The following is a 25,483-nucleotide window of genomic DNA, read 5'->3' on the forward strand; positions in this document are numbered from 1 at the left end:
ACAGTAGTTCACTGAATATTGCTTCCCTTAGCTGCAAGTCATTAACAATGAAGGAATAATGGGAAATGAGTCCAAATGTTACTCTGTTTCTAGGAGCAGAGCAAGGGCACACCTCCCCACTTTAGAGGACGAGCGCTGACGGTGGGTTAGGCTGTGAGAGACCTGGATGTCCTGGCCATGTGCAGCTCAGGAATGCTTTGAATCCTACCACCAGCAGCTCTGACGTGGGCCCGGATCTCTACAGGCGGCATCGGTTAGATCATGACGATTCAAGCCAGTGAGATCACGCTCTTGAACTTTATTTTGTGGCCAAAAAGAATACATTTGAGTCATATCTAAGAATTCTCCTCATTGCGACTGGTAGTTTAGGTTAAATGGCAAATTGCTAGAGCTTGATCAAAACTCCAGGGCCAGCAGAAACCTGATGAACTGCCTGGATTAACTGTAGATTCCATTCATAGTCTCTGACATCGGACCCGGGTGGCATCTCCAGCCCTTCACGAAATCGGGCAGGCCCGGCCTGACGTCCAAGGCAACCTACACGAGTAGACGCAGGGGTTGCCTCTACGCAGAGACTCCTAGTGGGTCGGGAAGTGCAATCTGATGAGCATGTTAGAATTTCAAGGCAGCTCCACAGGGTCACCTGCTTCCTGTACCGCAGGTTTCCTCATACACCACTCTGAAGACAGCATCTTCAGAGCTTCTGTTTCACTGGGCATTAATAAAATTCCCTGGAGCACAGGAAGGCATGTAACTGACTGTGATTCCCTACTTGCCCAAATGTGAAGGGAGTACAAAGCCCATGAAAATATAAAAATGGATGCCGATGGACGTCCCAGCTCCACAGGACTACCTGTTCTGAATGCCCTTAACCTAGAGCCTCGCTCCCCCTCGGGCTGGGTGTGGAATCCCAGGGCTGCAATAAGGTCCCCCCATATTTGCATCCTCAAGGGCTCCAGCCCTCAGTCCCCAAGCTCCCTGCAACTGCTGCCCTGACTGCACTGGTATTGTAGCCAGTAGGTAAGACACACCTTCCCTGGGCAATTTTTCCTTTCCGTCACTGGCAAGAAACTTCCTTTCAAGTTTTCCTGATATGTCCTTCTCTCCCGTTCCATCCTTGGAAACACTGATTGGAGAGCCTCTTTGGAGACCTATCCAAAAGGGACCATGGAACAGAAAAGGTGTCTCAAGGTTGAATCATATGAAATTACCAATATTCAGCCCATTTTAAACTACAGAAGTGACAACTTTAGATGGTTCAACCTAGCTTCTACTGAGCAACTTTCGGAAAAGTTTAGAATCGCTAACTATGTGTTCTCAGAAACAGTTCAAAGCCCGTGCCTCAGCTGGGTGTGACTTCGAGGAACCAAGTCCGTATGGGTTTCCAACCCTACGAGACCACTTAAAAGAGACCATGTGCTGGGCCATAAAAGTTGTCTGAATAGATTTCAAAAAGCTGAAATCTTACACAGTGTAGTCTCCAACCTCAGTGGAATTAAATTAGAAATCAACACCATGACACCTTTCAAAAGTTCCCACGACGTACTTTTACAGAACCCATGGGTCAAAAAACAAATCACAAAGGAAATGAGAAAACTGCTGGGCTGACTGCAAAGGAAAACACCAAATTTTGAGGAATGCAGTTTCAATGACACTTAGAGAAGAATTTATACCTTTAGAGTCCATGTGAGAAAATAAGAAAGATCTAAATCAATGATCTGAGTTTTCACTTTAGGAGGCTAGAAAAGGAAGAACAAATCAAAGTCAAACTAAGTAGAAGGAAGGAAATAATAAAAAGGAGAAAGCAATCAAATAAAAAGAGACAAGAAATAGGAGGAAAAGGTAAACCAAAAGCCAGTCGATTGTAAAGATAAATACAATTGATAACACGTCAGCTATGATGATTAAGAGAAGGAAGAAGACACATACGATAAAGATCAGGAATGAAAGACAGAGGACACCACCTCAGAGCCCCCAGGAATGAAAAGAACTATAAGAGAACTCTGAGAAAGCTTGACAAACCTGACTAATTCCCTGTGGGCTAATTCCAGCTTGTTACCTGTTTTTATACTTCTCTCAGAACAAGCCACACACATGGTCTCTGGCTGCTTTTGCAGCATAACAACGGGGCTGAGTAAGTAGTTGCGACTGAGTCCAGGTGGCCCAGAAAGCTGAAAATATTTATTCCCTGACCCTTTAGAGGAAAGTTTTACCGACAGTAGGATCCGATGAAGTAGACCAATTCCTTGACGAGTACAAATACTAGAACTGGTTGAAAAGGAAACAGAGAATCTGAACGGACCTCTATCTATGAGAGGAACGGATTTTGTACTTACAAACATTCTCACAAAGAAATCCAGACCCAGATGGCTTTTGTGGCGAATCCTAGCAAATGGCCAAGGAAGCGTTAATACCACTCCCACACAAACTCTTTCTGAAAAGAGAGGTGGAAGGAACACTTCCCAATTCGTTCAGTGAGGACAATATTATCCTGATACCGGAATCAGAGAAACACATTTTTAAAAAAAGAAAGAAAAACTATGGCGATAAGAAACCAGCCCCTAAAATTTAGCACGGGGCTGACTCGTCACATTCTGATGAGAAGTTAAAATAGAAAAACAAAAACCAAAAAAATGTCTAGGACATACCAATATCTGAAGAACAAGAGTGAAAACACCCTGGAAACAACATACCACTATACCTGAGGCCCCACATTCTCTTGAGGCCTGTGGTAAGAAAACAGTCTGAAATTCCTGTTACGGGCCGGGGGAGAAACCTCACCTCTCTCTCTCTCCCTCACAGCTTGTATGGCTTATTTGCCTTCAACAACAGCTGCAATAAAATAAAGACCTATGGCCGCTTAGCCTTAACTCCATTCTGACTTGCAACACAGAAGAAAAGCTCTGACCATGTCTCTAATATTCAGAGCTGTGTCACCAGGGCCAAATACCTGGTGATATGGCTGCCATGTCACAGGTAAGTCTTTTCGTGTCTCAAGTACACTTAGGTTTTATAAAATAAATCCTAGTGGTAGCAGTTACATTCATTCTCCCCAGGCTCTCTGGCACCCAGGACAGTCACGGCCATGCGTACCTGGGGCGGGCTGTTAAATGTGGCCAGGGACTGACTCAGGCAGATTGACGGAGTTAATAACAGAATGCCTTGACTTCCGAGACTGGACCTGGCTCCTTCAATACCTGAGTATCTACTGAGTACTAACAAAACAGGAGCCTACCTTTGGCAGCTTCCTAAACTAAGAGCGGTTCCCTTTGAGAACATCAGTGCATGTCTATCTAACTAGAGGGGCAGAAAGGTAGAGGGGCAGAAAGGGTTCCCCGGATCCCCGAGTTCCTCCACCTTTGGTGGTTGCCCAAGAAAGGACCCTACAAAGAGGCAGGTACATGACATTGAACCATTGTGTACATTTCCCAAGGATCACCCGGCACAGGCCTAACTGCAGAGGTCTTGGGTAAAGGCCTTTTCCACACTGACAAACAGGAGACACGAGGTCATTTCATGTCACTACCTGAAATGTGCTTGTTTTCCACCTTCCCCACCTGAATGTAAGCTCCACGAGGGCAGGGGCCCGTCGTCTCTTAGGCGCCACGGTATCGCAGTGCCTGGGCACAAAGTGGGCACTTGATAAGTATTTGCTAAAGGAGTAGCTAGCAGATGACCATCTGATTCCACTGCGGCCTGCTGATGACCTAATGGTACGGGAATAAAAAATGGATGAAGCACTCTTGCCGGAGTAAAGTTTGGTGTTTGCAGATAACCTAGCAGAGAAATGGCTTTGAAATGGCACATGTTAACTGAAGGAGTCAGTCAACTCACAGCTGGCGTATGAGCGGCCGTCGTCTTCACACATTTTGTGCAGCTGCTGGTACTCCTCCTGAGCCAGCTCGAACCGCTGCTGCTTAATCTGGTAGATTTCTTTCTTGGCATTGAGAGCCTCCTGGGCTACAATCAAATATTCCTTCAACATCCGTTCCTGCTCTCGCCTCCACTGTTCTCTGGGGTCCTCAATCTGGGTCAGCTCTGAAATGAAAAGCGTGAGATGTAAGTCAAACACACACACGCAAAGAATGCAAGGGACTTCAAAGTCAGATCCTGAGGTTGACTAATAGTCATGCGGTTACGGGACGCGTCAATATGAAAATGAATTACCAAGATACACATTATGAGGGAGTCTTCATAACGAACCTCCCCAGAGTATGCAACACTTCTATTTTTATATCCACAGTTAAAATAAGGAGAAAACGCCATAAATATGAAATGGGTGACTGGAGGGGAAGACAATACTAGATAACTTTTCAAACTATAAACAAATGTTGGCAGAGATGAACGATTTCCAGCCCTCTGCTCACTGACCTCTTTGACTGGGGTGCCGGCGGCCCCGCTGCCCTCAGGCCCAGGCCGCTCCCACACCACACCTGCAGCCCATCTGCATTCCTCATGGACTGGCTTGTCTCCTCCGGTCCATGAACTCCCCTTCCCCGTTTGCCTTTCTCACCCTACAAGCTCCTGTAAGGGCTCATGCTGCCTTCCTACCTCTGCTTGAAATTCCTGAACACATGAACCTCTTTTAAAGCACACAGTCCAACATCCTCCGCATGTTATGTGAGTCCTGAAACTCAATTGCCAGCTTCTCTGTCCCTTCCCCCACAAACATCCTCTACACAGACTGACTTTTCCCCCACGTCCCCATCTCTGGCATTGCTCACCTGCGCATTTGTTCCTGCTGCTCCTGTCCTTCTGCCCACTGAGGACCTCACCCTCTTCCAAGTCCCTTTGCCAAGACACCTCTTTTTCGAAGCCTTCTCTGCCCTCAGGGAACACACGTCTTTATACAATAGCTAACTCTGCTGTTCTTCCCACTAGCATGTAATCATTTTTATATTTCTTTGTTTCCTACATAAAGTGCGAAGCCCTAGAAGGCAGGCACACAGCCTCAGTCATCTTTATATTCTCAGGACCCTTCGTCAGCCTGAAACCCAGAGAGCCATCAATTGTTGACTGCGGGCTCACTGAGTGAGGAACAGAAGAGACAGTCTGCTCCGAGGACAGAGGACTATAGTCCTGAAATCAGATCCTTACACTGAGGGGCGAACTGAGCAAAGAGGCAAGACACCCGGACTCAGGAAAGGCTAGCTCCCCTCATGCCGGAGCGCTGCTGGTGGTGGTTTCAACACAAGTGAAAAAGGGAAAGCAATGTCCCTGCTCCATGTTTAGCATCCCCAGGCTATGGTGCCTCTGCTATAATGTTGACATATTGATAAGCACGTGCGATTGCTGGCAGCCAAAACAAAATAAGAGATAGTTCACAGGAGAGGAAGGCTGGTCCAATTCCCCCCGGCCGCCCAAATTCTAAATAAACGTGCAAAATAATCCCTGCAGCGTGTGCTTGAGCAGTGCTATCACAACCCTAATTCCGCCATCTACTGAAGAAGGGATGAAAAAGTGTAATGTATCCACCGTGGAGTATTATTCAGCCATGAAAAGGAGTGAGGCACTGACACGGGCTACCACGTGCTTGAACCTCAAAGCCATCGTGATGAAAGAAGCCAGATACAAAATATCACATAGTATCTGGTTCTATTTACATGAAATTCCAGAACAGGCAAATCCATAAAGATGGAAAGGAGATTGATTGGTTGTTGCCAGGGGCTCGGAGATGGAGGGGAAATGGGGAGTGCCTGCTCATGGGTTCAGGATTTGACCTTGGGGTGAGGAAATGTTCTGGAACTAGACGGAGGTGCCATTTGTATACTCCTGCAAAGGCACCAAACCCTACTGGACTGTATATTTTATAATGGTTAATTTCATATTCTGTGCGTTTCACCTCAAAATGGTTAAAAAGTTTATGTCTAGTTTACTTTAATACACACACACATGAATGCTTCCTAGGATGTTTCAAGTAAGTTCTTTCAAACCCCCTCCCACCAACACCCTCACCCTCCCTTCACACTGCCACCCCGGGGCCCTCCTAGAAAGCCATTCCAGGCTTTAAAAGCTTACATGGGGAAATAAGAAACCAGGAAAACAGCAAAAAGCAGGGTCTGGCCCTAGCCCCGGAGTTCAGATTCAGCAGGCTTGGGGCAGTACAGTCACAACTGTTCGTAACTGCCCAATGTCTCTGACATTTATTCAGCTGTGAGACCTGCTGCAATGACCAAAATTGTCAGCACTCTGTCCAGTGCACCAGAGGGTCCTGGGCTCCTCAAGGTGGTCAACCCAGGGCCCCTCTGGTCCCTACCCCACTGCCGACCTGCACAGTTCCAGTTTCATAGAATTGCCTCCTCGGGTTCTGCGCTTTCTGAAAGCTGTGCTACCAAGAGTTGGCTTCTCGGGAGTGAGTTTTCTGGAATGGGGTCTTTGGCCCCCTATGTACAAATTATTACAATGATAATAACCTTTCTTGTTCCTGGAAAAAAAAAAAAGGTGGGTTGTCTGAAGACCTCAGAGGGAAGAGGTGGCGTGACCCTGGAGGTGATGTGTTTACTCGTGTCCCCTCTGGGTGCCGTGTCACCCATTACGCTCAAGGTGGCATTAAGAAAGTCCTTAATGTCTAGAGTGTGCTGTCGAATTCTTGAGGGTGGAGACTGGGTTTCACTTTCCTGCGTCCCCAGGGCCTAAAGAGGGGCCAGAACACAGAGACCTCTACAACACTTGCTGTGATTCAGCAGCAGATGAGCAGGGGCCATGGAGGGATGAGTTTATGAGGGACGAGCCAAGACAGGTCCTGGGCCTCCAGCAGCAGGCAGGCCAACTTTCCAGAAAGGTTGTGTAAGGCAGATAGATGCCTTTGCTGCTCAGTCACACCACCTGGGCCCTAGAGGCGAAAGCTTGGAGATGAAGCTATTTTGTGCGCAGGCCCATAACACAGCGACCTGGCTGAGCAGCCCGCACCTGTGGGAGTGGCCTTCACCTGTGGGAACTGCCCTCCCCTGTGGGAGTTGCTCTCCCCTGTGGGAGTGGCCCTCCCAGTGGGCGTGGCCCTTCCCTGTGAGAACTGCCCTTACTTGTGGGAGGGGCTCTCCCCTGTGGGAACTGCCCTCAGCTGTAGGAGCTGCTTTCACCTTTGCCAGCTGCCTTCACCTGTGGGAGTGGCCCTCCCCGAGGAGAACTACTGTCCCCTCAACTGTGGGTGCTCCCACCAGCAGCTGGGAAAGCAAGCCCAGATGGCCAGACACCCCCAAAACACACTAGCGGGTCAGCCAGGGTGGTGAATCCACCTAGAAGCCCTCTTGCCACCAGTACCCGTGCCGAGTGCCCAGTCTTTGGGTGAGAGCTACGCTAGCGCGCAAGGCCGAGTGCCACGTCTCAGAAACGACACTGCCCCAGGGCTGACATGGGAAGCCTGGCCATTCAGGTTTCTTTTTTTTTTAGCTCAAATTTTTTATTATCTGATTCAATGAACATAAAATTGAATTTCAGTAAATAGAACTAGAACAAACATAAAAGGGAAAGAGAAAATAATGACTAAAAAACCTTGTTCATTAAAAATGTGCATTTAAGATTAATACTGAGAATTTCTACAACCCATTTCTTGTTCTTCAATTGTAACTGAAGAAATTATGCTTGAATTAGTAATTCTCTACATTAGACCATTTTTGCATACTTTGAATAAACACCATGCATATTAATATTTTTAAGTTTTTAATGTGACAAATGAGCATGTTTCTTTCTTGTTTAACTATCTAATCCGGATTGGGTGGACAACAATGCTATCCTCAGGGAATGGTGTGTATCTAAACTCCTTCTATGTTTTGTTTTGTTTTGTTTTTCAATTGCAGTTTACATTCAATATTATTCTATGCGAGTTTCAGATCAAATATCAGGAGGACCACTCTGTAAAGTACATGACTGCCACTCACGTCTGCCATTCAGAGGGTGGCTTGGCAAGTGACAATGAAGGAACTGACCCGAAAGGCACCAACCTGGGCCAGTCACACTAAGGGGACATGCAGAGCCATGGGACTGGAGTGAGGGAAGAGCTTCGAAGTCATTCATGTGAGGGGCACGGGGCATCGTCGGGCTCTCTAGCCTGCCCCGCACTTAACACACCAGAGAACACGGTTAGGGGAAGCCATGCTTTATGTCCCTGCTAGTAAAAAGGACAATGACAGAAACACAGCAGTGAGTCAGTGGTGGGGAACAGGTCTAGAGGGAAATGGGGCCTGTGAGGCAGGGTGTGTCACCCTCGGCACACCCTGACATTCAGGGTCGGCGCATTCTCTTGTGGGGCCATCCTGTGCTGTGCACTGCAGGTTTGGCAGCATACCTGGCCCCTACCCACTAGACTCCGGGAGGCCCCTCTGCCGTGTGTGACAGTTGACTATTACCAGATATTACCTAGTGTCCCTGGAAGGCAAAATAAGCCCTGGTGAGAACCACTGCCCTAAACAGTCCTCCAAAGCAGGCGGGTGTGGCTGGGACCCACTGTTTTAGCCGTAGTCTTTACACCACCCCCCTTCACAGAGATCAAAAAGGTTTGATGGATTCCAGTCACACGTATAAGCCAAAATGAAGTTAAGGTAACCACTTGGGCAGTTAATTATTCCAAGAATGTGTAAGCCTCCACTTTGTGATAACCAAACTTTTCATTATGAGAGGTATTTCTAGGCCCAAACTGTCTGGAAAAGATATTCCTTATGTTAGATATTGTGACCCTCCATTAAACGTATGTCATACAGTCCTCAGCAGCATACAAGCAAAGCAGCTACATACTGCTTCATTTTTTTTAAGGAATCAGCTAATGAAAACTTCAGATTACATTTATAAAGTCCAGTTCAATGACACACTGGGCAGTAAAGATTATTTTGCTCTACAAAAAGAGCTTTTAGCATCTCTGAGATCAACGTGAAAACTCACTCATGTATAATGACTCAAATGTGGCATTCTACTTACTATTTATGTGGTCCATGTAATAAATTCCAATTTGTTTATCATATACAGTTTCCCATCCTAAGGGAAGTTCATCTCCAACACAATCAGCAAAGGTTAGTGGCTTTGTTATCCTGCAAAATAAAATTACAAAAGCAAATGTGAATATCAGGTCAATTTTGTGCGAGTTTGCTGAATCAACTCTAGAATCAGGTTTTAATACGAAATGATATATATTGTTTCATTGACTGGTTTTGCCCCCAACTTTCGGAAAATTAAATCACTGATTTCGCCTAAGTAATAATCAGTAACAATATCAGTACACTCACAGTTAAAATCATTGCTATCTCATACTGCAACTTTAAATACCAGCAAAAACATATCAAAAGTTACAAAACAGGTAAGACAAGCATCTTCTTCCAAGCACTGCATGTAATGAGGTGATGACAGCGGAATGCGGCTCTTCCACAAGCACAGGACAGCAGCCCCGCTTTGTTCTCCATTCCTGCGAAATGCTCCCCCCCCAACTTTCCAGACATTGCAGCTGCGATCTAGCCAAAATGTAATCTTTCTATGGCCAGTGGTCATAAGTTAAGGAGTTAAACGTAACAGTTGACCAAGCACAAAAATCCAAACACACATGGTAACACCACAAGGAGATGCCTACTGACTACTGCCTCGGTGCCTGATGCAGCTGGAATCAAGATTGGAAAGGGTCCCTCTTGTTTTCTGGAGAAAAACAACAAAATCAAGTTGTCTACAGACCTCTCTCCTCGAAGTAAAGCTAATTTAAAACCTTGGTTTGACACAGAGAGATAAAAGAAAGGTTTCCAGATGGGCTTCTTTAAGGAGAACTCCCCCTCCCCACACCTCACAATCACACTGATTGACAAGACAGCTCTTGTATGAAATGGGCCGCACCTATAATTGTCTGAGTCTGGGCAGCTATCTATTCCGTAGTCTCCATAAATGCACGGACTGACATGCATGGGAAGCCAATAACCTAAATTTCACTAACTCGATCCTCCCACAACCTCTGTTTGAGTCCCTGGCCCCAGGAAAGTGAGAAGCCACAACCATGGCCAAACCCCACAAGACCACCATAAATTCTGAACCTGTCAGTCTCCTAAACTGGTTTGGCAACAAGGCTTTGTCTCTCCCAGTAGCGCTTAGAAATTGATGAACACCATCAGAAAGGCCCTGGTTGGAATTCATCTTCATTTTAAACATATAGTTTTAAGAAATTAGAGCCTATATCAAAACAGAAATATACAAAAGGTAGCAGTCACCACGGGCATCCTCCCAAATATGATATACTCAAAACCCCACGACATCACACGAGCCTGTTGTGTGCTGGTCGCATCCCACAACAACACAGCGTCCACAGCACAATTCCTTTAAGGGGAACAGTGTGCCGGTGGTCTGGCCCCAAGTCAAGCAGGTAACAGGAGGATTCTGTGTGTGATTCAAGTCGTAAATGGGACAAAACCACAACACAGACAATGCTGCTTTAAGATTAACTGAGTCCTGAGCACACCTTTGCTATCCTAGATTCACGAATAGGCCTAGAGAAAAGTGCCCAGTCGCAGGCATAGTCTAAGCATGTTTGCATATGTGATCTCACTTAATTCACTGACACAGGTGGGAGACCTGACCTCACAGTGCTGCTGAGGCTTCCTCACTCACTTTACAATCCAGAACTGTTATGAAAATATTCTAAGTTCATATTTTTCAATTTTCTGTCCAATAACCAATGCAGGTCATTATAACAACACTTCCATACTCCTTGCTCCAAAAATAAACTGATACATCTACCATTTTGGTGAATGTTATTTTAGATTTCTATAGAGTCCATGTCTCTGATTCCACTTCCCTTCTAAACAAAACACGGGGTTTGCACGACCATCCACAGCATCAGTGCCTCGAAGCAAGCAGTGAGGAGTCACGGCTCTCGGTCTCTGCACCCACAGAAAAGTCACCAACCTCACAGGCCCACACTTTGAGCTCGTTTACTCTCGCTTGCCAGCAGCCTGGACAGTGATGAAGTTTTCTGGCTAAGATAAAAGTGGTGCACTAGAAGGCAAGGACAGGGGTCCCATGCCGCAAAGGGGGCAGCTGCCAGCACCGAGGAGCACATACACCCACTCACTAGATTCATCTGTCGCACACGAAATACAGCGCCCGCAGCAGCACACCCACGGCAGCCAGCTTCTGAGATGGCTCTCGACACTTCCTGCCCCTGGCGTCTGTGTCCTTGGAACCCCCTGACACACTGAATAGGGCCGACCTGTAGGACCAGCAGGATATTGTGGAAAGGACCATGTGTGGCCTCCGAGGTAAGCTCATAAGAGACACTGTGCTTCCACCATGTCCTCTTGGGTAGCTGGCTCTGGGGAAGAGCAGCAGCACACCACTGGGGACACAGCAGCCCAGTGAGGGGACCCGCATGGAGAAGGACTGAGGCCTCCTGCCAACAGCCAGCACAGACAGCCAGCTACACGAGCAAACCTCCTTGGACATGGCTCCACCAGCCCCAGTTAAGCGTAGGAATAAAGTCTAGGAATAAATGACTTCCATTTTTTACAAAGAGTTTGCTAAGGGGATTGATATAATTTATCTAAACACTCTCCTACTATGGGATAGCTACTTTATTTTCTAATTTCCACTAGTATAAATATTCATGAGAGCTACTTGGGAAACAGTTCAGTGATTTTTTAAAAGATTTTATTTATTTATTTTTAGAGAGGAGAAGGGAGGGAGAAAGAGAGGGAGAGAAATATCAATGTGCGGTTGTCTCTCATGCACTCCCCACTGGGGACCTGAGACAACCCGGGCATGTATCCTGACTGGGAATCGAACTAGTGACCCTTTGCTTCACAGGCCGCTGCTCACTCCACTGAGCCACACCAGCCAGGGCAGCAATTTCTTAAACAGTTAAACAAACAGTTTCCTTATGACCCAGCAATTCTATGCCTAGGTGTATACAAGAGAAATGGAAGCATGCCCCCCCACACAAAGAAATGTCCGTAACAACATTACCCACAATAGCCAAAAGGTGAAAATAACTACAGTCAGCAAGTGGTAAATGCATATATAAAACATGGTCTATCCATACAATGGAGTATTATTCGCCCATTAAAAAGGATAAAGTACTGACACAGGCTCCAACATGGATGGACCCTGAAGTCATTGTGCTGAGTTAAGCCAGACACAGAAGACCACATGCTGTGTGGTTCTATCTATAAGAAGAGTCCAAAAGAGGCAAATCTATAGCCAGGTAGTAACCAGTGCTGCCGGGGGCCGGGGGAGTGAAGGGCTGGGAGTCACTACTAATGGGTGCAGGGCTTCCTCTGGGGGTGGTAGAAAAAGTTCTAGAACTAGATAGTGGTTACGGTCACACAACTTTGTGAATACACTGAAAACAAACTGTACGGCACTGGCTGGTGTAATTCAGTGGACTGAGCATGGAGTGCGAACCAAAGGGTCACTGGTTTGAGTCCCAGTCAGGTCACATGTCTGGGTTGTGGGCCAGGTCCCCAGTGGGGGCCACGTGAGAGTCAACCACACATTGATGTTTCCCTCTCCCTCTCTCTTTCTCCCTCCCTTCCCCTCTCTCTAAAAATAGTCAAATAAAACTTTAAAAAAAACTGTACACTTTAAATGGTGCATGTTATGGTATATGTGGACTGTATCTCAGGTTTTAAAGCTACAATGAAAGGAACATATCTGTATGTAAAGCTCATAATCTGTATTTACAGTTATTTTTTAAAGAATCCCAGAAGTAAATGTACAAAGTCAAAGATGTGAAGCTCCCTTAACCATATCTTAAATGTAATGTGAAAAATCCAGGACAGTCAAGGATAAAGGACATGAAGTTGCCCATAATCCAGAAGCCCTGCTTATTTTCTCTCCTCCTGCTCCCTACATTTTTCCACAGCTGATATCATACTAGATACTATTTCATACACTGATTTCTTTTGTTTGTGTATTTCTTCAGGCTCTTTAACTCTTTGTTAGCATCACTTTCTATCACATTGGAACCTTCCATTGTGTGCAGTAAACCATAGTTTATTTACCAGACACCTCAAGTCATCTATCTAAGCATGTTCCAATTTTCTGCTCTTTATCGTAAAGAACAGATAGGAGCTTATAGTAAACACTTGATGTGTATTGCCAAGGTGCTTGACCATCATCAGCATACACGCCTACCACCGGGGTAAGTGGTGGTCTTTTTCACCGCCCTCTGGGGATATCTTTAACACATTTGTTCAAGGGCTCAGAAAAAATCCATACAGCACAAGCATGCTTTACTTTCAAGGAACAAGTTGGTAGGGAGTACAGTGTAAGTTTAATAGCATTTTCAGAATGTGGAGGAGTTGGAAAAACATGGTGAGCAATGAAGTGATAAGCAGGGTACCCACTGTTCCCACGCTTCAAAGTGTGCTTTAACATTGTATCTCAAGGTCCCAGGGCCAGCTCTCACTGATCTCCTTGTTCCGTCTCCCTATCTGAGCAGCCTCAACCGGGAAAGACGCCCCCTTTCCCTGCTCCAACCCCCACTCAGAGATATTCCCATTCCTGGCCTCAGCACAGAAAATGGATACATTTTGGATTTTTACCAGAGTTGGTCCACAGAAGGGAGAGAAGGATGGGTGGCCCCAACACTGGACTTCTTCTTTTCATTCCCTCTTGCATGTTGCATCCTATGGGGCTCTTTTAGAAGCAGCCCTGGGCCATTTCAGTCTGTGCCCGCTACGAAAGAGCCCAGTTCCCTCATCTTGAAAATGGGGCTGATCAGACAAACCTCACAGGGTCATGTTCGCTGGGACAGCCTCTTCGGTTTCTGTAAAAACCAATTCCAGCCACTCCACCCCCCGCCTCCCTCTCACTGCCCTAGTACGCTTGCTTCACGCTGGATGTGTTTCCTTTTGCTGCTTAACAGAGGACCCCAACCTTGGTGGCCTTCAGCAACACAGACTTGTTATCTTACAGTTCCAAAGATCAGAAGTTTGGGCTGGTTTCTCTGAACTTAAACCAAAGAGTCAATAAGGCTGCGTTCCTTTCAGAGGCTGCAGAGGGGAATCCATTCCCTTGCCCAGCCCAGCTTCTAAAGACTGCCTATCATCCACAGCAGCTTCCTCTGCCTCCAAAGCCAGCCATGGCCGGCTGAGTCTTTCTCGGGAGGCCTTGTCTCTGGTTCTTCCTCCTCTGCCTCCCTCTTTCACTTACAAAGACCCTTGTGATTACATTGGGTGCCCCCTGAATAATTCAGAATAATCTGCCCATAACGAGATCCTGCAGTTAGTCACATCTGCCAAGTCCCTTCTGCCATGTAAGGCAACATATTCAACAGTTCTAGTCCTGAGCAGGACACAGACATCTTGGGGGGCCATCATTCTGCCACTACAGACAGCCTCCGGGCAGACTGCAGGGCCAGAGGCTGGGCAGAGCGCGTGGCAGTGCAGGGCCTCGAAGAGCTCGTCTTCCTGGCCGGGCTCCGGGGCCTGGGATACCTGGCATCAGCTCCACCACACTGCGGCAGATTAGAGGCGGGCAGCAAGCAGTGGGAGCAGAGACAAAAGTATGGACACTGATTCTTAACATATTTTCCTTATCAAAAAAAGGCCAGGACAAGCCTATGGCAAGTGGACTACACTCTCCAGTTTCCTGGAACAAGATGACCTTTGTATTTCCACATTCTGCTCGTTTTTCAGTATTCTATTCATAGAGGATCCTCTTCATTTACAATTTCAGTTACAGACCAACCTTCAAGAAATTTTAAAGACTTCCTTCACCTTTTCTAACATACCCGGCTCACAGTGAGCGTCAGAGCCTGCCAGAACTGGACACCCTGAGGTGACTCAGGCCCCATGTGCTGTGCTTTCCCAGCTCCAATGACCTAACGTTGACACTCGACGGCCAGGGTTCTCACTTAGCACTGAGCGGGTCCCTGAACTCCCTAAAACTGCACTAAAACTGATAAGCACAGTCCAGGACTTCCAGCATATTCCCAGAGATGATAATCACCCCCCAGAAACAAAGCTGAGAAACTCTTTAAGTTTTTTAAATTATTTTATTGTTGTTCAAGTACAGTTGTCTGCATTTACCCCCTACCATTCCCACCCACCCCAGCGGTCCCTACCTCCCTCCCCTGATTCCACCCCCCCCCCTTGGTATTCTCCATGTGTCCTTTATAGTTGTTCCAGAAAACCCTTCCCATCTTCATCCCCATTGTCCCCTCGCACCTCCCCTCTGGTTACTGTCAGATTGTTCTTAAGTTCAATGTCTCTGATTCTATTTTGCTTGCTTGTTTGCATTATGCTGAGTGAAATAAGCCAGGCAGTGAATGACAAATACCATATGATCTTACCTTTAAGTGGAACCTAACCAACGAGAAGCTCTTTTAGAAAGATTCCTCATTTCTCTGTCAAGGTTAAAAGAGCAGTGAATGCACCACAAACCTACCACATTCATCTTGAAAAGTCACTCGAATAATCCCAACATTCACATTTTAACTCCACACATTTATTTTGAATAACATATCGACTGGCAATTGTCATCGAGTCTCAATTCTAGAATTTAGGGTAAAGACGAATCACACCTAGAACTCGGTCAAAGCATTGCAATCGACATCTCAGTGTATTGATGTAGCGCAAGGGACCCGATTTTAGTGCTAAGAGTCTTACAGTCATTCTTGAATTACATTCGCAATTTCTGTGTGAAAAGATTAAGTATTCTTGAGAATAAAAAATAAATTATACATCATCAGTCTTTTCATCAACTTCAAGAGAAAGCTAACAGTTACGGTTCATGGACAAATTTCCAGACTAATCTGAAGAGCAAACGGCTCCTCAAACACATCTCGGGGAAAGAAAAGACATGGAGGTTTTATGAATGGCAGTGTAGCCACGAGACAAATGATCACAGAGAATAGGATGCGGGCGAATCCCTTTCCCCGAGTGGCCCAAAACTGCATTTGTGGGAGCCCTCCAGTCTCCATGGCTTCATTTCAAAAACCAAAAGGTCCACCACCAGACTCGCTGCTTTAGTATCGACAGGTTTTCCCACTAGCCTTTATGCCTCAACCAGGTACATCTCACTCAGCTTCTCCCAGTGTCATTCCTCAGAACAAAACATCATTTACGGGTGCATTTGTTTTCCTGAACTTCCGCATGCAAAGCCAGGGGCCAGCACATTCCGAAGGGCACAGCTTTTCACGGTGGAGCCACGGACTGACTAGCCTGAAGGGAGATGGATGGTAGAGTCTGTTCACAATCAATTCACCTGAGTTAGAAGGTCAATGCTGCTGATATTTCAATGGGGATATTAACCAGGTCACAGCACTCCACTTCGAATCACACCACGTGCATCTTTTCATAGTCACAGTAAAACGGCCATGCCCCATCAGGCTGAACTGATATTTAAAGGCTGCCTCTGGTAAGTTAGCATTCGTCCCCCCAAAGCAATGGAGGGGCAACAATGCAACAATTCTACCAAACCCCTACTTCATGTCCTCTTGGGCACACAGAAACAGCCCATCTCTCCACTTCCTGGACAGCCAGGTGGAACCATGAGACTGGGCTGGGGGACCGAGGTAATGTACATCCTTTCCTGGCCTGACCCATAAGCTTCTTGCAGGACCCCCCATGCCCAAAATCAGACAAGCCAGTGGAGGATGGCCACTAGGATCTGAATGTTTGTGTGCCCCCAAATCCGCACGTTGAAACCCTAACACAGGTCACCCAGCAGGGTCCCTCTGTCACACAAATAACAGAAAAAGGATTTCTCATCAAGCCCATCAAGTGCACAGTCCGAAAACACTGCTCATTTCCATATGGAAGCTCTAACGATACAACTTAGAGTAAAATAAAGACACACTTGGACCCAATCCGTAAAGAGATTTTCTAGGGCAGCATTAGCTAATAAAAATACAGTAAGAGTCACACCATTATTGCAAAAACTTCTAGTAGCCACAGTTAAGAGAGTTAAAAAACAACAGTGAAATTAAATTCAATAACATAGTTTACTAGACCCGAGATACTAAAAGTACTATCAACATGTAATGATTATAAAATTATAAACAGGGTATTTGGCATCCTTTGTTCCTATGAAATGTTTGAACTCCAATGTGTATTTTACACTTAGATCCCACCCCAGTTCGGCCTCACCACGACTCAGGCTTTCGGTAGCCCATGTGGCAGTGCCAACTGCGCCAGACAGCACAGCTCAGGGGCCTCACCTAGTTCTACAATTGACTCTATGAAGGATCGTGGCAAAACCCACCAGCTGAGACTGAGAGCACTTAAGAATTATCTGGCCTGAGAACCATCTTCCACAAGCCTATACTGGGAACCTTAAAGAGTCAAGTTTCTAAGACCATAAAACCTTATGCAGGGAAGTCTCAGCTTCCTGCCCCACCCGCTTGGGTCCCTGTGTATTTCCAGCAACCTGCGAAACCCACTGTGGCCTAAAGGGGACTATCCTCTCCCTTTGTCAGGCTTTCCTCCCCCAATTCATGTTCCAGTCCTTAGGCATCTTCCCAGATGCGGCCCAGACTCCTCCTGCCCAGGCCCAGTCCACCCCAGTGGGGGAAGTAAGCGGTCCTTTCTCTGGCCAGCCTCAGCACTTTCTCTCTCCTCCTGGACTTTTATTAAAACTATAAGCAGAACTGTGAGTGGTTATCTGTTCATGTCACATCTCCCCTAGTGTTTGTTCATTCTGGGCAGGAATGGCCTTTCCTCCAGCTCTATCTGACCTGCCCAGTAGGCATTCCGCTTCAACACAGGGCGAGCCACAGACTCAAGAGCCACATGACCTGAGCCATGGCAAGGGGAGTCTGCCACCAAATCTATAACTACGGCAGCTCTAAAGCTGTTTTGGGGTGGTGCTGTCTTAAGAGAATATATGCCCATGAGCAGGTGTGCAGATCTGGGGCTTGAGAGACTGGATCTGAGAGTGGGTTGCAGCGTGACGGATACATTGCTTCCTCTTTGGGGATGGGACTAACAGGTGCCCAGGATCTGCCTACCAGTGCGATAGGAAACACAGGCTTGTCGGGTTAGGAACGGCATCCTGGATGGACAGTACTATCACAGAAGAGCCAATGCAGGCTGGAGGGCCCTCACAAGGAGACCCCACAGTCCGCTCTGGACCAGCCAATATCCCACAGCTGCCCGCTCTGCACACAGGCCAGCCCTCAGTAGCCAGTCCTCTCCGGATGAGCCTACGTGGGTCCTCCTCCCCGGGCCCCCAACCGCTGGCCACCAGGGAGAAGCCTAGCCACTGCAGTTCATTCAGCAGGGGGGAGGCGGGGGGGGGGGGAGAATGATGACTCCCAGGAGAGCCTGACTCCTGGAAGCCGCCTTTCCCAGATATACACAGGCAGAAAGCGGATCAGTGGTTGTTGGGGAGCAAGAAAGGGGACGTGGAGGGGCAAGGATGATGGGAGGTGGGGCTGTTCTAACAGCAAACCACAGTGATGGTTGACCAGCCATACAGATTTACCAAAATTCATCCAACTACACAAAAATGGGTGAGTTGTGTGTTATGTCAATGACACTTCACTAAGCTGTATAAAAAATGCACTCACATGCACTCATATGGAGGTTTCTGGGTCTTTTTTTTTTAAATCTTAATTGAATTTTTTCCCATTACCATTTTGGCCCCTTACACCCCCCTCCCATTTTGAGGTTTCTAGTAAGAACTTCATTTACAGTTGGAAGAAACGATTTCAGGATGCCAAGTCATCTGAAATACTCAGGAACCAATCAGAAAACGTGGGTACTATCGTTAGCTTCACTGCCACCTCACTCAGGTTAGGCCGTCACACACAACTGGTGATTCTGATCCACAACTATCAAGTCCTACTGTCATGAAACTGCTCCTGGTATATGAGACGGACACAAAATGATGTCCTTCCTTTCGGAAGCAGTCAGCAGCACTTGGAAAGGCAGTGCTCCGGGCTATGCCTACAGGTGGACGTGTCCAGTCACATAGCACGGAAGAGGTCAGTGCACAGATTTCGTAAACAGGCCTAAACACAGGCAGCCACACCCACCAGCCCTGGGCAAAGCCCGCACTGAGCTCAGCCAGACGAGGAGAGTTTCCTTTCATCCGCACTGTAGTTTTAGGAGGTGGGTCCGTTATCCCAACCCTACTTTACCGAGAAGGAAACTGAGCTGGGGGATACACACCTAAGAAGTGGTGAGTACCAGGCACAAAAGTGGGCAGTGAAGACTCAGAAGAAGCCCTCTCGGGTACCCAGCAGTTCTCTGTACTCCCACTGAACTCAGGGAAGAAATTTCAAGCAAAAATCAATCAGTTTGAAGAGCCAATGAGTCAGGAAACCACCATCCCTGAGGAAAAGGAGAAATAAAGATACTGCATGGCTGCTATAGGAAGAAGCAGACACGTACCACTTTCCTCCCTTTTTAATAATTTTGCACCTCCCTTGCCCCCCTGACAAATTTCTAATGATTCCTCTGATGAGGGTACAGGTAGGGAAGTCATGACTGCTGCCTTTTCACCTGTGTGAAGCGCTAGATGAGGGTCTCCACACGGTCCTTTAAAATAAACTACATGGTTACTGAAATAGAGAACGGGAGGACGGTGACCAGAGGGGAGAGGGGAAGGAACTTCAGGGGGAAAGGGGAAGGATTCACAGGAACTAGTATAAAGGACACATGGACAATAACTAAGGGGGGTGGAAATGGGAGGGAGGTGGGGAGCATGGGGGGGTGGGCTGGGATGGGAGTAAAAGACATAAAACTGTACTTGAAGAACAATTACATTTAAAAAATAAACTACATTGTTATAAAAGTTTGGTTACCTTACTACTGAGTATAATGGACAGGAAAGGATATATAAAAATTAAAAGGGGAGGTTTTAAGGAAGGATTTTGGGGAAAGAAACAAATAGTGACAATTGACGGAAGAAGTAAAGTCAGCTGAAATGGGAGAGGAAAGAGGGCCTGGCCAAGGGGAGTGAAGAGGCCCAACAATCACATTCTTTAGAAATGGCATCACAGAAGGAGGCGACCCAGACGGTTCTGGCCATCTGTTCAGACAAGCGGCACACAGCAGCAGGGACGTCACAGTCCTCAGGGCTCTGTGATCTCACTTTGAGCTTTGCAAATAGCGCCAAGATCAAACTCTCCCTGTGTGTTGTACCCAGTTGCGAAGTCCTGCATTAGGCTTCTAAGAGTAAGAGCAAAAGGATTTTACTGCCCGCCCTTTTCTGCATTAATTCACTCCCCTGCCCCACCCCTCAAAAACAACCTTCAGCAGTCACTTCATCTGTTTTCTTTCTGGCATGAGAATTCCACTCTTTACAGATGTCATCTTTGCATACATCACCCACTGAATCCATAAACCAAAGCACAGGGGGAAATGCCTGAGCATCTAAGACACTCAGTCATCCATCAAGCTCATGAGAAATACCACGTGCCAGGGAAGGAGAGCTTGCAGGGACGGTGGTGCTTTTATGTCTTGGATCTCTCTGGGAACCTCAGATAAGCCGTCAATCTCCTCCCTAGAAAAATGTGCCTACACATACACCCAAAATGCTGCCCTCGTGTATGTGCAAAATGCTGCCAGTCCGGCAAGTCCAGTTTCGGGGTGCCTGTTTCCAGCTCCCCGCCCAGGGGAAGAGGCACCAGGTAGAGAGCGCAGCTCTGGTGGGGGAAGGGCTGGTTTCACCAGTGGTGGGGTCAAGGTCTCAAACCCACCAGAGAGAGCCACTTATAACCTGCCCAGAAAGGGCAGGGGATGACACTGATGGACTGTGGACCTGCCCTGGCCCCATGCAGATGGGGCAAGGGTGCAGGTGGCCCGATAAAAGAAAGCCTCCCCACACCCCCCGAAGGTGTGGGCTGTCCAGACAAAGATCAGGGAATGGGAGGCAGGGCGGGGGCTATCATCAGATCTGCTTTGTAGAAAGATCTTTGGGCTGCAGAGAAAGTGGATAGCAGGGAGTGGGGCCGGAGTTGTGGGCAGAAAATGATGACACCTGAAGACTCCTGGGTCAGGGAAGCAGTGACAGGGCCTAGGTCCTTAAGCTGTTGTGAAGCTATTCACCAGGCCCCTGAGCAAGGCAAGGTGTGCATCATCATCTCAGGTGTGTGCCGTGGAAGCGTGACGGGAACACAAGCATCCTTTGTAACCATTTGTGCATACTTCCTTGACCCTAATAGTTTCCCTTCAAAGGGCCATGACGGAGGCACTGAGTCGAGGTCTTCTGCAGTGTATCCGCTCTAACGCATGCCTGCCCAAAGGATAACTCCTTACGGGTGTAAAGGTTTCTGCCCACACCAGCCTTCCCTGAGACTCTCCAAGGAGGCGGGAACAAGGGGCTGCTGCCTTTCTCACAGCATCCCCCACAGGGCCTGAGACATGGCTGCAAGAACGAATGAATAGGTAAGGCAGTCCAGGTGCGACCAGGCTGGACTCGGGGTGTCCTGTACCATCTGTAAAACCCCCACTAGGGAGCCTGTGGAATCGTCCCTTTGACCCTGCAAAGATGCGTGTGGCTGCACCTGGGCTGCCCCTCTCTGCTTGATGCACATGGCTACCTGAAGCTCTAGCCCCGAGGTCTGGCTGGGTAGTGCTCCCAGCCCATTAAAACAAAAGCACAACACACAGCTGTCTCCAAACCAGAAAGAGACACTTTGAACACCTAACCCATTATTTTTCTGAAAGACATCTGTTCTGTCAAACTTACCAGTGCCCATCCCTGAGACCATGTCACCTGGAGCCTGAGCCATCTCGGCAGGATTCAGTACTGTCGTGAAAAAGCAGTGATAAGGTAAATGGGACCTGCTTAATTACCCATGCAGAACGATGTGGTCCCTCACACCAAGGGAACACTATCAAGACTCTACAATGAGTTCTTTCGCTGAAGCAAAACTCATGTGCCAGAGATCTGCTTCAGGGTGGCAGAGAGATGTGAGGAAGCGAGGGGTTATTCCAAGGACCAGAAACCAAGGAAGATCAAAGGATCACACCTGCCTGGCTTTTGGACATAATGACCAGGCAACCCAACTGTAGATAATGAGACTGCAAGGACACAGGCCCATCTTTGTACCCTCCAAAAATCTGGCACAATGCTCTGAATCCAGAAATGATCTTAACTCATCTTCTGGCTCCAAGCATCCACAGCCCCCTTTCCCTGGAGAGGCTGCCTCACCACAAGCCCTCAAAATTCTGCTCTGCTCTGAATCGTCATTGAAGGGCAAATGTCTTCAGGTGCCCCAGCTAGACTTTGCCCACCACTAAGTCAAGTATTACAGTGGTCTTGCCCTCCCCCCTCCCCTGCTACCCAACACAGGCCCTGACCCTGTGGCAGGAGTGAACTAGGCTCAAATGGATGGAGAAATGGTGTGACAGAGAGATGAATGGATAGATGGAGGGAGGGAAGAAAGGAGGGGTGGACAGATGGAGGGAAAGGAGGGAGAGAGGAAAACTTTGATGGAGGAATGAATAACAGGAATAAGGGATGAACTGAAGAATGGACAAAGGGATGGATGCATGGACAGATAAATAAAAATTTGGATCAGTGGGTGGGTCAGTGGAAGGATAGATGGATGGCTAGGCAAACAGAAGAACAAAGGATGAACAGGAGGATGGATGAAAGAATGGATGGGTGGACAGAAGGATGGATGAAGTATGGATAGAAGAGTGGTGGGGGAAAAGGGAGGGAGGAAGAAAGGGAGGGAGGAATAGATGGAGGGGCAGGCAGACAGATGAAGAACCCATCTACACAGGCCAGTGGGGAGGAAATCTCTTGAAAAGGAGGAAGCAAATGTTTATTAGTCAAGAGAAGACTCCCACCTCCTATCAGGTCTCTCCTATAAGCAAGAATTCCCAAAGCAGGTCCCTCAGGATTTACAGGCAAACATTCCCCTGTAAAGGCAAGTTTACAGGGCCAGAGGGCAGACCAGTTCCTTCCTATCTCAGTTGTGCTTTCTTCCACAGATCACTTTCCTAACAGAGACGCTGGAAGGTAGCAAAAGAAAGGGCCAAACCCAATAGCAGCCACAGAGAAGTTGCCCCCAAATTTGCTAGTGATTTGATTTTCAGCAGGGCCACTGTGAAAATTGGTGGGTTATTTTGGGGTGCCACAGAGAGAGATTTTCCCACACTGCCAATGTGGCAGTCACTAGCTACACAAAGCTATTTAAAATTAAATGAATTAAAATGAAGGAAAATGGAAAGTGCATTCTTTAGTTGCACCCGCCACAGTTCAAGTACTCAAGAAACAAGCAGCCAGTGGCCGCCATACTGAGTACTTCCCTCATCACAGAGTGTCCTACTGGAGAGCATGGCTGCACACAGTCCAAGGGCAAGGAGAGGACACTGGTCTCTCATGGGAAGGAGAGTGGGGAAAACAGGGGAGTAGGGAGAGGCAGCAAACAACAGTTCACTGAAAGACTTTCTCCAAGTAGCACATATTTTAAGGTTCAAAATCTTAAACACGTTGGCATCCTTCAGATCACAAACCCCACTAGCATAGTGGTTTTCAAACCAGGAGCCATTTTGCCTCCTGTGGACACAGGGCAATGTCCGAAGACACTGTTGGTTGTCCCAATGGCTGAGGGGAGGTGCTCTGGGCATCTGCTGGGTGGAGACCGAGAATGTTGCTCAACATCCTACAGTGTCCAGGACAGACCCACCACAAAGAATGACCCTATGAAACAGTACACCTGTGAAAATGATCTAAAACATGTAAAGACTTAATGAATCAGGAGGTGCATCACAGTACTATGCACCATAACGAGAAAAAGGAGACAAGCCAAGTAGCCAACAATAAGGATGGGATCCAGAAGAGTGCCGCAAACCAACAATCATCTGATAGTTACTCACTGAGTACCCACTATAATACACACTAGGCTCTACTCAGGCACAGTGGATGGACGGAACAGAAACTAAACTGAATTCCCATCCTTGAAAGGCCTGGGATCATTTTTAAAGTGTGCTTAGTAACACTTTCATACACTGTGATAACTCGTAAGTGCTTTGGTTATTGATCAGGGAGGAAGGATAGCCATAAAATTGCTTGAGATGTGATCTAGTTTGGGACCCTTTGTTTACAAAAACAAAACAGCCCAATGAAGACACCCAACACAGCAGTAATTGTAGGTAGAGAGCTGGAGAAGACTGTTAATGTAAATAAAATGAGTCTTTTTTTTTTAAAGGAGTTTACCCAGAATCCAGCATAGACTCTTCCCCTCCCATGAGCCTCAAGGACAAATGTGGCCACCACTGCATGCTTCCTGGGTTCCTGCTCCTCTCTGCCTCAGAGGAGGGCAAACCAGGCAGTGAGAGCTGGAAGCACATGACTCCAAGACTGCCCAGGGCCATCTCGGCCTACAGACGTGTTCTTTCTGGTTTGCCGTGCTGGCCCTAGGAATGTTCTCCCCAAACCCAACAGGTTGCCAACACTTAAACTCAGGAGATTTCATTACAAACACCTGGATGTCTAACTCTTGAAACTGAGAAGAGCTGGAACACAGGGATTATAATCCCCAGAGACAGAAACTGGCTAAAGCTGATCACAGCCACTCACTAGCCTTCCCCAGTCCCCACTACTCTGTTACCTCTGACATCTGGCCAGTTGGTTGGGAGCCCAGCCCTGGTGGGCATTTGAGCCTGCATCACCACCCCAAGGTGAGGCGCAGAGGTGGGGAAATCCTTCCTCAGGAATGGCCTGGAAAACAGAAGGTACATAAGGGAGCCCCTGCCAAGCGGAGGCAGGCATGAAGCCTGGTAGAAATGATGCTCACGGTCTCAGGCATGTAATCTTGGCTAAGGATGAGAGAACTTGGGGACCCCACCCTAGGAGAAGCACTATGAAAACTGTAAAGTGCTATTCATTTGTTTAGAAATTCACTGCAGGAACGCTATTTGAGATGCTAGATGCCAGGAGTTAACCTCAAGGAATTCAGCTCAGCCAGGGAGCAAATAAACAACAAATCACCACTACACAATAAATTCCCTGAATGGCAGGGGCACAGACAGAGGGCTGTGGAAACTCAAAGGAGGAAACAATTCATCATTAATATAAACTATGTTTATGGTCAGCAAAGTATCAAACCCGTATCCCCATCTCATACTCCGAAACAATAAGGCAATGCCATTTTATAACTATTTGACCTTTCTTTCCCCTTTTACAAACTTCAACATTCCTAGTTTCCAAAGTCAAGGCTCATCTGCCCAAGTTTCATGCAGGGGTTGAAATCATCAACAAATATTCATTTATTCCTGTGAACAAGACGGAGTCCCATAAGACAGTGGAGTCCCGCACTGGCTGCAGTGAGAATCACTGGGGACACTGGGATCGGCCCAGGGAGCTGGGCTTCAGTGATCTGTGGTGGAGCATGAGCAACAGTAGTTTTTAAAGGTTCTTCAGATCATCATAACTTAAAGTCTGGGTTGATGCTCAAAAGTAAACGGTCACCTGCTTCCTGGAGCAGCACGGCAGCTCCATGGGGAGGGAAGGTGGCAGGTGGTGGAGTCGGGAGCCATATATGGGGAGCCCATGATCAGTCACTGTCATCAATCTCTGCTTTTCGAACTGAGAATTCCACCTTAAATACTTAAAA

General features: G+C 47.3%; 1 protein-coding gene across 9 annotated transcripts in view; it reads right to left on the bottom strand.

Moving 5' to 3' along the window:
* The window catches only part of WWC3 (WWC family member 3), a 97,370-nt gene that overhangs the window by 53,660 nt on the left and 18,227 nt on the right, over positions 1-25,483 (bottom strand). For 4 of the 9 annotated variants that reach the window (XM_037053876.1, XM_037053875.1, XM_037053872.1 and 1 more), the window contains exons 2-5: positions 8,911-9,020; positions 3,835-4,038; positions 3,558-3,707; positions 1,032-1,151 (exon numbers count right to left, since the gene is read on the bottom strand). In XM_037053876.1, the coding sequence (XP_036909771.1) occupies positions 1,032-1,151; positions 3,558-3,707; positions 3,835-4,038; positions 8,911-9,020 (584 nt within the window). The remainder of the gene's footprint in view (positions 1-1,031; positions 1,152-3,557; positions 3,708-3,834; positions 4,039-8,910; positions 9,021-25,483) is intronic. The other 5 variants (XM_037053873.1, XM_037053870.1, XM_037053877.1 and 2 more) reach the window with 3 other exon arrangements.

The sequence above is a fragment of the Sturnira hondurensis genome, unplaced genomic scaffold (genome assembly GCF_014824575.4).
Source record: "Sturnira hondurensis isolate 20B ecotype Veracruz unplaced genomic scaffold, ASM1482457v3 Scaffold0008135, whole genome shotgun sequence".
NCBI lineage: Eukaryota > Metazoa > Chordata > Mammalia > Chiroptera > Phyllostomidae > Sturnira > Sturnira hondurensis.